We start from the raw sequence: 14,341 nt of genomic DNA on the forward strand, positions 1-14,341 counted from the left end.
AAATATCATTTTGTATACACTATCTTCATGTAAACTCTGAAACTCTCAGCCTGCTTCTGTACTTTCCCCTTCCTATGACTTGAACTCTTTCTATAGGGAGGTTTCAAGGCAATTATCCTCCAATTCTGAATAATCACTAACTTTTTAGGGAGTGGCACCTCAACAGTTTTTTTTTTTTCTTTTATTCCCCTAAGCCAGTGCCCTTCTTCCATACAAAATTTCTGCTAAACTCCAGCATGGAGACACAACTTTCCATGATGTCTCTCACACATCTGACTTCACCCATGACAAACTGACACACTTTGACAGATGACAAGGATGTGTCTGATTCTGCTAAACTCAAGTATGGCAGCACAACTTTCCATTACGTCTCTCACACATCAGATTTCACACATACCAGTCAATGACAAACACTTGCTATACCTTGCTGGATGACAAGGATGTGCCTGGTTCCCTCTGATTTGAGGGCCACGCGGTCACTGGGCGTCAGGGGCTGGCCATCCTTGCTCCAGGTGATGGTAGGTGAGGGCGTGCCAGTGACATCGATCTCCAGGTGCAGCCGTTCATTGACACCAAGCACCCTGGGCTGCAGCCGTTTCGAAATTACCGGAGGGAACTGGGTCTCTGTGGCAGGGATGAGAATTTTCATGGTAGATAATGCAATATAAAAGAGCATGAATAACTGTCAGGTAATGATTATGTAGTCACTATGGCTCAGAAAATGCCAGAAAACAGAAAAAGACGGCAAAGACTATCAGGAATGGAGTTATAAACTCAATTATGAATTAAAAATGAAAATCTAACATCAAGCAAAAAGAACAAGAGCAACACAATAAACACAGAGAGGAGAAAGATGCCACTTACATAGCTCAGAAAAACAAGAAAAAAGAAGGTAAAGACTATCAGGAACAGAAATCCATTAACATAATCACATATAAGAAGACAACATCCAACAGCAAGAACATAAAATACAAGAACACCAAAATAAACAAAGAGAGAAGGAAAGACACTTCTTACTCTTAACAATTACAAGAAAAAAAAAGCTAAGACTATCAGGACTGCAGACTAAAAAAACAACCTCAAATTAAAAAAACAAGATTCAACATTGAAAACAAAAAGAACAAGAACACCACAATAAACACAAAGGAAAGATAACACTCACTCTTCACAATGACGTCACAAGTGCACTGGGCTGAGCCGGCATCGTTCTCGATAAAGCAAGTGTAGTGGCCTGAGTGGCTCTGCTTCACCTTGGGGATAGTCAGTACTGTCTTGTTGAGTCGTGTCTCCACCATGGCATCGTTGCTCAGTGGACCACCGTTGTGAGTCCAGGTCACTGCTGGTTCGGGATGGCCTGTGGAGAGATCAGATGAGTTTATGTAGGGTTAGTTGGCAAGGCATTTTTCTTTTCCCACACAAAGAAAATCAATTGAGGGAGGAAGATTGAGGGAAGACAGAGTGAGATGGAGGGATAAAAATGCAGTAAAACTGCAAAGTAGGGGAGTCACAGAGGAAGATGCAAGAGAAACAACTGGAAAAGACTTGTACATGGTGGCAACCCCTTATTCTAGGGATATGGTGAAAAGAGAAGACAAAGAAACAGGCCAATACTCATTGTAAAAGGTGAAGAATTTTTCTTCTTGCACACAAGAAAGAGGTTGAGGCTTATTGTGCAGAGTAAGCAAGATATTTTCTTCTCCCACACAAGGACACTGGTTGAGACTTACTGTGTAGAGTGAGCAAGCAAAGTACTTCTTTTCTTCTCACAAGGAGACAGGTTGAGACTTATTGTACAGGGTAAGCAGGCATGATAAGGGGAGGTACTTTTCTTTTCCTACTCAAGGAAACAAACTGAGACCCCCAACAAACACATACACATACACCTGATCTACACAAATAGTATGCCTGAAGGAGTAAAGAGTTGCACGAGCAAGTTTGTAGACAATGCAAAGTTACAAAGACATATAAGAAACAACAAGGACTGTGAAATTCTGAGAGGATTTGAATAAAATCTGGGACTGGAGTAAGAAATGGGAGATGGAATTTAATATGAAAATATGTTGAGTAATGGAAATGTGAAAAAAAGTGAAAAGAGACCAAGATAAACATAAAATGGGAAATGAAGAAATAATAAAAGTGCAAGAAGAGAAAGACCTGGGAGTGATAATACAGGATAGTCAACAGTCAAAGAAGCATGTAGAAAAGATATTCAGAGATACATATAGAATGGTCAGAAATATCAGAACAACATTCCACTACATCACTGGTTCCTAAACTTTTTCTGATCTTCATGCACTTTTTATATATGATCCTCATCCATGTCCCCCCCTAATCCACATCTCGTGACTATAGTGACTGTCTGTAGTCCTACATTTATTTAGGTCCATTATGAAAAAACTCCAGCAATACCTGTAATTTAAGTAATTCCATCTCTTAATATTCTAGTGTGGTGGGCCTTGGGATTTTCATGTGCAAATAGCCTCAGCTTATGATCCCCCAAATTTTGCCATATGGCCCTCCCCATTGGGCCATGATCCCCAGTTTGGGAACCACTGCACTACATGGATAAAGATATGATGAGAAAGATAATTGCCACCATGATTAGACTAAAGTTGTAATATGATGAATCAGTGTGGTCTTCCCATAAAAAGAAACATGTAAAAAAAAAAGCTTGAAAGGATACAAAGGATGCCAACAAAGATGGTTCCAGAACTAGAAAAATTATGAAGACAGGTTAAAAAAAAAATCTACCAACATTGCAACAAAGAAGAGAAAAGCAGGAACTTAATACTAATTTATATATTGTAGAATAGAGTGGATGAAATAGATAATGAGAAACTGTTGCTAAGAAAAGTTGGAAGCACCAGATACACACGAGGAGACAGCAAAAAACTAAAAGGAAGATGCTTGAGTAACATAAAAAAATATAGTTTCCCACAGAGAAATATAGAAGTTTGGAACAAGCTCAGTGAGGAGGTAGTATTGGCAATGAGTGTGCACAGCTTCAAGGAAAAACTGGACAAGTGTAGATATGGAGAAAGGACCCCATGAACATAGCTCAGGCCCTGTAAATTACAACTAGGCAAATACACACATGCATGCATGCTCACCATCAATAACACACTCCAGCACCACTTGATTGTCCTCCTTGGTGATGACTCCCTGCATTGGTGACACAAATCGGGCAGGAGACGACCTCTTCTTGGCCGCCATGATCTTCTTCTGCTGTGGTGGTGGCGAGAGAGGAACAGCACCAGTGTCCTGAGAGATCTCCTGCGTCACCACTTCACCTTCCTTCTTGATCATGCTTATCTGGGGGATGGGAAGGAGTGGGGTTAGCTTTGTGTGTGTGTATGTGTGTGGTGTATGAGCAAGACAGACTGAAACACACATCCTTCACAAAACATACATTGAAGAAATTTCACTCCCTCTAAGTTATACTGTAAAGGATTCAATAAAACTATCACTGAAAATGCTGTAGGGAATGTCTCACTTCTTTACAAAATTCCATGGTCGCTTTTAAGATTACAATCGAAAATTGAGGCACTAAATGTGAATTGCTTAAGAGCTCAATATAAATAAATAGTGGCTCACACTTTTCTACTACATTTAAATCTGAGGGAAGTTTGTTCCCACCTTGTCTGATATCACCGGAGGAGCATCACCCTCTTGCTTCACCTCCTGCAGGCGGGCGCTGTGGAGCTGTAGGGGAAAAGTGAAGTAAATGGGAGGTATAATTTCTCCTTAGTTAGAAGTAGTTGGAGTAAAGTAGGAGTAAAAGTAGGAACAAACAGTAGTAGTAGTAGTAGTAGTAGTAGTAGTAGTAGTAGTAGTAGTAGTAGTAGTAGTAGTAGTAGTAATAGTAGTAGTAGTAGTAGTAGTAGTAGTAGTAGAAGTAGAATTAGTAGTAGTAGTCTACTGGTGATCTTCTGGCTTTCCTTACTGAGCCTTGGTCATCCTCTTTTAGAGATTTTGGTGAAACTTTTGCTGTTGCCTTGGACATATCAAAAGCTTTTGATAGAGTCTGGTACAAAGCTTTGGTTTCCAAACTACCCTCCTACAGCTTCTATCCTTCTCTCTGTAACTTCATCTCAAGTTTCCCTTCTGACCATTCTATTGCTGCTGTGGTAGACAGTCACTATTCTTCTCCTAAATCTATTAACAGTGGTGTTCCTCAGGGTTCTGTCCTGTCACCCACCCTCTTCTTATTATTCATTAATGATCTTCTAAACCAAACTTCTTGTCCTATCCACTCCTACGCTGATGATATCACCCTGCACTTTTCCACGTCTTTTCATAGACGTCCAACCCTTCAGGAGGTAAACATTTCATGCAGGGAAGCCACAGAACGCTTGACTTCTGATCTTTCTAAAATTTCTGATTGGGGCAGAGCAAACTTGGTATTGTTCAATGCCTCAAAAACTCAATTCCTCTATCTATCAACTTGACACAACCTTCCAGACAACTATCCCCTCTTCTTCAATGACACTCAACTGTCCCCCTCTTCTACACTGAACATCCTCGGTCTGTCCTTTACTTATAACCTGAACTGAAAACTTCACATCTCATCTCTAACTAAAACAGCTTCTATGAAGTTAGGCGTTCTGAGACATCTCCGCCAGTTTTTCTCACCCCCCCAGCTGCTAATTCTGTACAAGGGCCTTATCTGTCCATGTATGGAGTATGCTTCACAAGCTTTTTGTCTCATCAACTCCTCTCCTCTAACTGACTGTCTTCAGCCTCTCTCTCACCGCAGCAATGTTGCATCTCTAGCTGTCTTCTACCGCCATTTTCATGCTAACTGCTCTTCTGATCTTGCTAACTGCATGCCTTCCCTCCTCCCACGGCCTCGCTGCACAAAGACTTTCTTCTTTCTCTCACTCCTATTCTGTCCACCTCTCTAATGCAAGAGTTAACCAGTATTCTCAGTCATTCATCCCTTTCTCTGGTAAACTCTGGAACTCCCTGCCTGCTTCTGTATTTCCACCTTCCTATGACTTGAATTCCTTCAAGAGGGAGGTTTCAAGACACTTATTCATCAATTTTTGACTACTGCTTTGAACCTTTTATGGGACTGGCATTTCAGTGGGCACTTTTTTTATTAGATTTTTGTTGCCCTTGGCCAGTGTCCTTCCTACATAAAAAAAAAAAAAAAAATAGTAGTAGTAGTAGTAGTAGTAGTAATAGTAGTAGTAGTAATAGCAGCAGCAGTAATTCAAAGTGACAAAATCTAAATAGCATATGGATAGAAAAGCAAATGCATGATAAGAGCCTAAAGGAGCCTAAAAGAGGCTGACAGAATAAAGGACACCCAAGGAAACACCAGATATCATCTAATCATGACGACTCTGGATAATATGACAAGACATTAAGCCAAATGACATTACAAAGTTATAACAAATGGCACTGAAGGAGGATTCTTGATGATGTTAAACCAGGAACACCTTATCCAGGTATGGCACACTGCTCCTCACCTCAAGAGTGGGCTGCCCTGTGGCCATGTGGACCTGTGAGGAGGCGGCAGAGGTGGTGGAGTGCTTCTTCTCATCGGCAACGCCATCAGAGGTGACAACCCTGGTGAAGCTGCTGCTCTCCACCACCATGGACTGCTTGAAGCTGGTGGAAGTGGAGGAGGTGGTGGAGACATGGCTCTCCTCCCGCACGTGTTGGGGCATGGCTGCCTCCGTCACTAGCACCAGGGGCTCTGTGGGAAGGACAAAGACAAGAGTGAGGTTGTTGAATTTGACGACCTGCTAATAGATTCCTACAAAATTTTTACAGAGAAGAATGAAAAGATGGAGAAGAATAGAGGAAGAAAAAATAGGTATATGGAAAAGGGAAAAGATATAAGGACTAGGAAGAAGAAGAAAAGTATGGGGAAGAAAGAAAACACTTAAAAGAAATCATCTTTCTTTCTGATCCCATTTGATTGCTTCTCACACCACCAATGCTTTGTGTTTGCTATGTTCTCTCTCTCTCTCTCTCTCTCTCTCTCTCTCTCTCTCTCTCTCTCTCTCTCTCTCTCTCTCTCTCAGTATTCAAGAGGAGAGCTGACACACACACTCACCTCACCAATATCTTTTCACCATGCCAACACTCTCACTTACTGCCCCACCAAGGTTCACAGATTACTACTCTGCCCTGTTTATTTTCCTGTCCCCCACACCACTACACTGTTAACTTCCACCCATCAGCCTGAACTCTGCCCAATCATAACCTGCCATAAGTACATTAACAGAGATGACAACCCTTACCACACACCACTTTGCTGGCCATTATGATACCACAATGATATTAATTGGAAGAATGTAAATAAATGTTTGAATGAAGAGCAATGAGGAAAGTGTTTAAAAATATTGTATAAGTTTAAGTAATGATTGTCTTAAAAGGTATCAAAACTATTCATAACTTGTTTTGAGATTTGGGTTGATTTTTTTTTTTTTCTTTTGTGATGCCTTCCTGTAACTCATAATCATCCATATGTTTGTCTAATCCAACCCCAACATATGATTGGTTTGCCTCACTCATCACCACAGAGATGCCAGAAATAAATATATGTAGTCCACTAACTGCATGACTGACTGATACACTTTATGAGTATGGGTCTCTCTTACTCTTATTCATCGTTAGCCAAGTCAGAAATGAGCAACAAATACTTATTATTTACTATTTTAATTTTTGACTCATTTACATTTGATTGACACTTTGATGATTTGCTTTGCCCACTAATTAAAAAAAATACTGAAAAGATACAAGACCCTCTATCAGACTGATAAAATGTAGCTCTATAAGTCAAGATATTAAAAAAAAAAAAAAGTAAAAGTAAAAGAAATAAATAGTTTAATAAAATATACTATAAGCTTAGGCTAACTTGCTTCATTATCTTCTGTCAAGCCTGTTCACCTCTCAAGGCTGCGATAATGGCCTAGGGCCTTTACTCACAATGACAAATTAGAATCAGATAACATCAAACTACCTTTTCTTATATTTTATTTAATTTATTTTATTATATATATATATATATATATATATATATATATATATATATATATATATATATATATATATATATATATATATATATATATATATATATATATATATATATATAATTTTTTAAAATTTATTTTATTTATTTATTTATTTATTTATTTTATTTATTTTTTTTTTTTGACACCTCAATCCGCCTTAAAAGTATGCCGTCAGGCCGCGCCACCCACACCACTCATGCAATAATAGTCCAGTGCCCTTACTCACAATCACAAATTAAAATCTGATTACATAAAACCGTTTTTTTCTTCAGCCCTCCAACCCCTTTCTGAAACTCAAACCCTCCACTGCCACTAGTATGCAGCGCCACCCACCATCCATGCCGCGACTTATCAAAGGCAACAAGCAGGCGGGCAATCAAAGCTACATCAGAGGCGGGGAGTTTGAAGCATCCTTGGAATGAAGTCAGAACTCAATATACCCTCCGGTCATAGTATCAACACCACGCCAATCACGCCTCGCAGGCACTGATCCGCTGCCAACTCCACCGACTCCCTCAAGCAACCTGTGCATGTCCCGGGGAGCAAATATAACCACACGGCTTGAAACTTTCTTGCAGGGAGGGGCTGTGAGGGCGGCGCGATGCCTTGTCCTCCCTCAGCCAGCCAGCCAGCCAAGTGTTATCTGTGACCTTAGTGACTGGAGGTTATTCAATGTCCTTACACACACACACAGACACACACACACACAAAGAGAGAGAGAGAGACCGAGAGAGAGAGGATGTAAGGCAGCCGACTGAGAACTGACAGCTTGTCTTAGTGTACCTATCCTGTGAACTACGTTATAACCTATTTACACACCTAAATATATTAAACATGTAACTTCACCAGGAACGCATTTTTTTTTTTTTTTTATTTCAGGACCTTGGTGTCTCGCAGATGGGCACAGTAAGAAAGCATAACAAGGGTAGAGCTTTCTTCAACTTCTTACAAACATCCCACTCTCCACCGGCGCCTTCTATCACTTCTCTCAACAGTCCTACTCCTCCCCTCCCTCCTCAACACTCTCTTCCTTCAGTTCTTAAACACTACCACACATTCTTCTGTTTCTCTCAGTTTTTCCTAACACTTTCCGTTTCTTCTAAACTAAGTATTCCCTAACACTTTCTTCCTTCAAATTCCTTCCCCAACACTCTCTCTTACCTTAAAATTCCTTCCTTCTCAACATTCTCTTCCTTCAACTCTTAACTCACACCACACACGCTTCCTTCCTTACCTCAAAACTCCCTTCTTTCTCAACACTCTTCCTTCAACTCTTAACGCGCCACACACTTCTGGCTGTCCCAATACTTCCCTAACATTCTCTCCTCCCTCAACTCTTCCCCTCATTAGCCAAGGCATTCCCCTCTCCCCACCTGGCCTGCTCCCTTCACCTGCCCACGCCCTCCCATCTTGGCCGCCCACCACTCTTCATTACTGCCCCAGTGTCGTCTCACACTCCCTCACTCCGCAACCCGGATGTAAACTAGGCAAGTGTTTTTGTCGTTAAATAGTTCACACTGTCACTCTGAAGTAGGTCAGGCTTAGTGTTTTTTTATATTTTGTTGTCTGTCCTTTTCCTTCCTTACTTATTCTTCCTACTTCCTAGTCTCTATGTATAGCTTTTTTTTTTCTTCCCTTCTCCCTTCCTCCTTTTTAACATTGTGTTGTCCTCTTCCTCCTTTACTAATTCTTTCCACTTTCTAATATCTGTATAAACTAGTTTTCTCTTCCTCCTCCTACTAATTCTATTAATATAACAATAATTACGATAATCTTTCTCCTATCCACTGTTCCTCCTTCATTCATCATCGATCATATGTTGTATTACTCTTCTTTTCTTCCTCCTCCTCCTCTTTTGTACCAAGGTAAGATCAAGAAGTTTTCAGAAATAATCTACGATCGATGGGTGCCAATGAGAGAGAGAGAGAGAGAGAGAGAGAGAGAGAGAGAGAGAGAGAGAGAGAGAGAGAGAGAGAAAGAGTATCGGTCTCACTCGGGAAGTGTAGTGTTGGGAGAGTTGGGAGAGGTAGACAATTGTTTATAATCTTGGTCAACATTTCCCAAGGTAGATTCCAAAGTTATTTCACACCTGCCTGCTTATTAATAGTTCCCCCATCTCTCTCTCTCTCTCTCTCTCTCTCTCTCTCTCTCTCTCTCTCTCTCTCTCTCTCTCTCTCTCTCTCTCTCTCTCAGCCTAGCCAGAAGCGAGGGATAAAAAGAGAGATAGATTAGTCACCCTTTTCACCTTCAAAGAAAACGAGATACAAGAAAAACACTGATGAAGATGGAGAAGATAACTTTATGAGTCTGCTTCTGCTAAACTCACACTTCAGTTACATATTAAATAGGAAATGATTCCAATAATATTTTCGTCATAAAGTGAATGGTAGTTTTCTTAGTATGATTCTGAGATGTGATTTTTGGTCGTAGTAGTATCAATATTTTTACAGAGGAATGAATAATGTGTGGTGTGTGTGTGTGTTGACAACTGAGTGACTAAGTAGATGACTAAGAGGCATTTCTGCATTTACTAAGCGCGCGCACACACACACACACAACGATGAGTGGATGTACGTACGTGTGTTCGTACGAAGCATGTTTGTTTCTCTCTCCCTCGCCGCGAAGCAAATACTCTTCTAAAGTTTCCACAAGTCTCCGCGCCTCTCCCAACACACTCATCCCCAAACAAATACTACTACTAACATCTACTACTGCACTATTTCAGTCTCAGGTTGCAGGCGTCCACGAATAGTTTTTGCTGAGGAGGAGGAGGAGGAGTAGGAGGAGGAATGCGAGAGGGGGAGAGAAGGACAAGGACGAAGATAAGAATGAGGAAAAGAACAACAATATGAAAGGAGACGCAAAAGATGAAAGGATAGATTATGAATAAGGGACAATGAGAACAGAAGAAGAAGAAGAAGAAGAAGAAGAAGAAGAAGAAGAAGAAGAAGAAGAAGAAGAAGAAGATGATGATGATGATGATGATGATGATGATAATGATGAAAAAGAAGAAATAGTACCTAAGGAGAAGAGACAAAAGAACAAATATGAATAAAGAATAAAGAAAAACGAAGAGGTGATGAAAAGAATAAGAAAGGGCAACCGTACGAATGAAAGTGAAAAAGTCGGAGAGATAAAAAGGAATAATTGAAGGATATGGAAGTAAAGAAGAGAAGATGAAGTAGAAAGGTGGGAACAAGTAATAATAATAATGGTAACGGCAAGAAAAGAAGAAAACAATAAGAAAGAAGAATAAGAACAAATAATAATAATGATAATAATAATAATAGTCAAGACAGTATAAAAGCTCCGTCCACTCCACTTCGCTCGTCCCTTTAAACGCGGAAGAGCCCAGAAGTATGCCAACTTATGGTGAACAGGTGGCATTAGAGAGAGAGAGAGAGAGAGAGAGAGAGAGAGAGAGAGAGAGAGAGAGAGAGAGAGAGAGAGAGAGAGAGAGAGAGAGAGAGAGAGAGAGGAAAAAAAATATTAGTCTGACGCAGGTGGTGGTGGGAGCGGTGCTGGGAACAGCCCCTCAACAGCATTTTCTGGCATGATCACCAGCAACCCATATTTACAAGAAAGGAGCCTCTCATGCCCCTCACAGACTCAAGTATGGACAAACATGCAATCTGGAGCCAATTTAGTAAAGAGGACAACGTGTGTGAGGGGCGTGAGGAGCAGGAAGACTTACGTGGTTATTGTGAAAGAGGTTCTATCTGTAGTCTGCGCCATCTCAACTAAGGAGGCTAGAGACATAACCAAGGATTCTACATATCCATTCCTTGGGCACAACCTTCTTTGCTAACCACCATTGCATCCAGAAGCCAATTTAATGAAAAGGACAACGTGTGTGAGAGGCAGGAAGACTTAATTCAAATGGGACTGACTGCGAAAGGAGCCTAGTCTGCACCACCACCAATAAGGAAGTTACTATAGAGTTCATAAGCTTCCTTGCTACCCACCATCGCAACCAGGAACTAATTAAATAAAGAGAACAACGTGTGTGGGGGCAGAAAGACTTTTGATTCCATTATGGTTACAGTGTGAGGGATTCTGTTTGCGCCATCACCACCAAGGAGGCTAGTTATAAGCTTCCCTACACCATCGAATTCGGTAAATCAGTTTTCTGTGATGCGTGGGACAGACACGTGCAGGTGATAAGAAGGCAATCCCACGACCACTACCAGGCCCCAGTACTGATTGAAAGGAAATTTAAGACAGCTGAGAAGGTATACACGTGACATTTACCCTTCCATTCTGTGATTTTTATATTACTACATTTTTTTTTTTCTGAGTAGAGGCAATCCCTATGTATCTATTTTTTATTCTTCTTTATTTATTAATTATTTTGTCTCATTTTCTTATCCATCACTGAGCTAAGGCTGGAAAATACGCGTATCCCTTTCCATTAATCATATTTCTATACTTACAACATTACGACATAAAACATTAAAAAAACACCGGACAACCCCTACAAGATTTTGCTAAATTTCTGACCCTTCACTAGGATGAGATCATAACATACACAGATCACCTTCCAATACTCCTATGAATATCAGCTGCATTACTACACAAAATTCTCAAAGACACTGGACGATCCCTATTAGATTTTGGTTCCTTCGCCTCTAATCCCTCACTAAGGCAAGCACGGGGAAGCAATCACGAAGGAATCACGAGCACCCGTTACTTGAGGGATAATGATGCCGGCCGCTGTTTTACTGAGGAAAAGTGAGACATTTGCAAGGGTCCGTATTTCTAAACGCTGTGTTCTCCCACTAGGACTTTTCAAATGCTACAGAAGTGTTCTCATGGGTATTTTTCCCACTGAAAGCGCAGAATCCTTGTTGAAACACCACTGGAATCATGAAAACACGCTTGAAAATCTCCAGTAATCTCCATTCAGCCTGGTAAAAAGGCATATAAGACGCTGAAATGCTTAAGTCTCAAAGGCCACAAAGGTGATTAGTCGGGACTGGGATACTGTGTTAAACTATCAATCATGAAAACACTTGAAAACCCCCCAATAATCCCCACTTAGCATGTTAAAAACGCAACTCAGTGAAATAATGAAAATACTTGAAACTTCCCAGTAATCTCCACTTCGCCTATTAAGAATGCATGGAAGATGCTGAAAAACTTAGTCTTTGGGTCAGCGAACACCTGCCTTAGCGAACAGTTGCAAGGAGTAAGCAGAGCAAGACTGATAGGTAATGGTGATCGTGTCCTCATCTACCTGTCCACCTCTGTCGCTTCGTCTATTTAGGTGACGTCTCTGCCGCTCTGAGTCACAGCCACTTCGCGGAGAGGATCTAAAAATGTCGCCATTCACTCTACGGGGAATGGCTGAAAGAATTCATTAACTATTTTTATCACTTCTATTGCCCGTATAGTGTACAGTTTATATTTACGTTGTGGTGGAGGAATCTCTCTCTCTCTCTCTCTCTCTCTCTCTCTCTCTCTCTCTCTCTCTCTCTCTCTCTCTCTCTCTCTCTCTCTCTCTCTCTCTCTCTCTCTCTCTGTATTTTTGGAATGAAAAGAGGACAGTTTTGTGTGGCAGCGGAGTGTTTGGGGGTGACACACACAAGTATATGTAGCACCATCATGGAGGTGTGAGGAGCGACGCCAATACCTAGCACAATAAGTCTTCTTCTCCGCTACATCAAGAAAAATACTAATAACAATGCCCCAGAAGTACCCCTGGCTTTCCAAAGGGAAGGGAGCCAGCAAAATACCCACGGCCTCCTTGGCATAAAAGGCCTCGGCAGTTTCACGCCATCATTGGCCTGTGCTGGGAAGAGTTTGTTTGTCAGGCTGGAAAGCGACAGAATTCCTCTCATTCCTGCCACACACGCGGCGATCTGTGTATCCAATTACTAGAGCACCTTTACTTTCAGCGGGTGGCGGCCGGGTATTTATAAAGCAGCAGGGCCCCGTGCGAGGGTGGGGAGAAGTGGGAGGTGACGGGGCGGTGGGGGGGCGCCTGCCGGCATGGGACCCGCCGGTGCCAACAGTGGTCAGAGCCCTGCCGCCCCCGCCCCTGTATCCCACATCCCCCCCCCCGCGTTATCTCCAGCACACACTGCTGGGTTATCGCGCTGCAGGAATGCCACCTAACCCCCTCCCCCAGTGGTGCGTGCGCCGCCCTCAGGTCTAGTTACCCAAGATGGTATTTAGTCGCCGCTGCGTCCCACATTGTCTCTCGGGTAGATACCAAAATACCTGCAGGAATACGTGCCTGGAGGAGGCGCGGGCGGGGACGCCGGTGCTGGTGGCGATGGTCGTGTCGCTGGCGGGTCACTGCAGCGTGACCGCGAGTGTCCCGCCTTCCCGCAGCTGCCGGCGGGTCAGGACGGAGTCAGTCACTTTCCTCCAGTGCAGCCAGTCGCACCTTGCTGACGCTGACCTGACGCGCCCTTAGGGGCTGGGATGGCGGGGCCTGGACACTCCTTCCCTGAGCGGGACGCGCGAGAACCACAGTGGCACCAGCCAGCACACCACCACCGACACTGGCACGACGAGGCACTGCCCACCTCGCGTCACCCTAAATTCCAACAGTGCGAGGTTGTGGCGGAACAAGACCACAACGCATGCGCCGCCAGCCTCCCGCCGCTAATGTGCCGCGACAGTTTATACGCCACGCACAAAACGTACCGAAACTCGTGGATAGTCTATAAAAAAACTGAAAGAAATTAACCCAAGAAAATATATTTGCAGGCATGTGAGGGTTGTGAAGGCTACCCCGGCTTTCGTCTGGCCCCCGCCGCGGTGACTCACCAGACGCGGGAGTCCTCCGTGACCAGCTGAGGGGGCGACGCGACGCGGCGCGGCGAGATGCGGCACGACGCCCCCTTCTTTCCGCTAAACACTTGTCTTGATTACTTCACACCCGCCAGTAAAACAAGCCGCCTCGCCCCTCCTCAGCACACCTCCGTCAAGCATCACCGGTCGCCGCGGGCTGCGAGTTGTCTGCCGTCACTACCTTTCTCCTTAAACCTGTCACGAGTCGACGCGAAGCAGCAAAACAATGATCTTTTTGTCAACAGTTTTCAGGCGGGTGACGTACGAGAAAGACAGACAAACATAAACAAACCACGGCAGTAAAAGTCAGATTTATATAAACTCGACGTAAATTCCAAAAATGCATCATGAGTGAGTGTGATTCTTCCGTCTGTCGAGGGCGTCTTTCCTTTGCACGCGGGATACTTACACCTCCCGGGCATCGTTTCCGCCGTGAGTGAGTTTATTTATCGCCCGTGTTTACCTGCTCGATTTAAAAATGGCCTCCAGCTTCCTTTCACGTGAGGCTT

At 42.8% G+C, this 14,341-nt stretch overlaps 1 protein-coding gene across 7 annotated transcripts in view; it reads right to left on the minus strand.

Annotated features, from left to right (window-relative positions):
* The window catches only part of LOC135112914 (titin-like), an 81,154-nt gene that overhangs the window by 19,287 nt on the left and 47,526 nt on the right, over positions 1-14,341 (minus strand). For all 7 annotated transcript variants that reach the window (XM_064027867.1, XM_064027872.1, XM_064027871.1 and 4 more), the window contains exons 32-36: positions 5,475-5,704; positions 3,637-3,702; positions 3,111-3,312; positions 1,163-1,354; positions 424-624 (exon numbers count right to left, since the gene is read on the minus strand). In XM_064027867.1, coding sequence (XP_063883937.1) covers positions 424-624; positions 1,163-1,354; positions 3,111-3,312; positions 3,637-3,702; positions 5,475-5,704 — 891 coding nt within the window. The remainder of the gene's footprint in view (positions 1-423; positions 625-1,162; positions 1,355-3,110; positions 3,313-3,636; positions 3,703-5,474; positions 5,705-14,341) is intronic.

Source organism: Scylla paramamosain, chromosome 24 (genome assembly GCF_035594125.1).
Source record: "Scylla paramamosain isolate STU-SP2022 chromosome 24, ASM3559412v1, whole genome shotgun sequence".
Taxonomy (NCBI): Eukaryota; Metazoa; Arthropoda; class Malacostraca; order Decapoda; family Portunidae; genus Scylla; species Scylla paramamosain.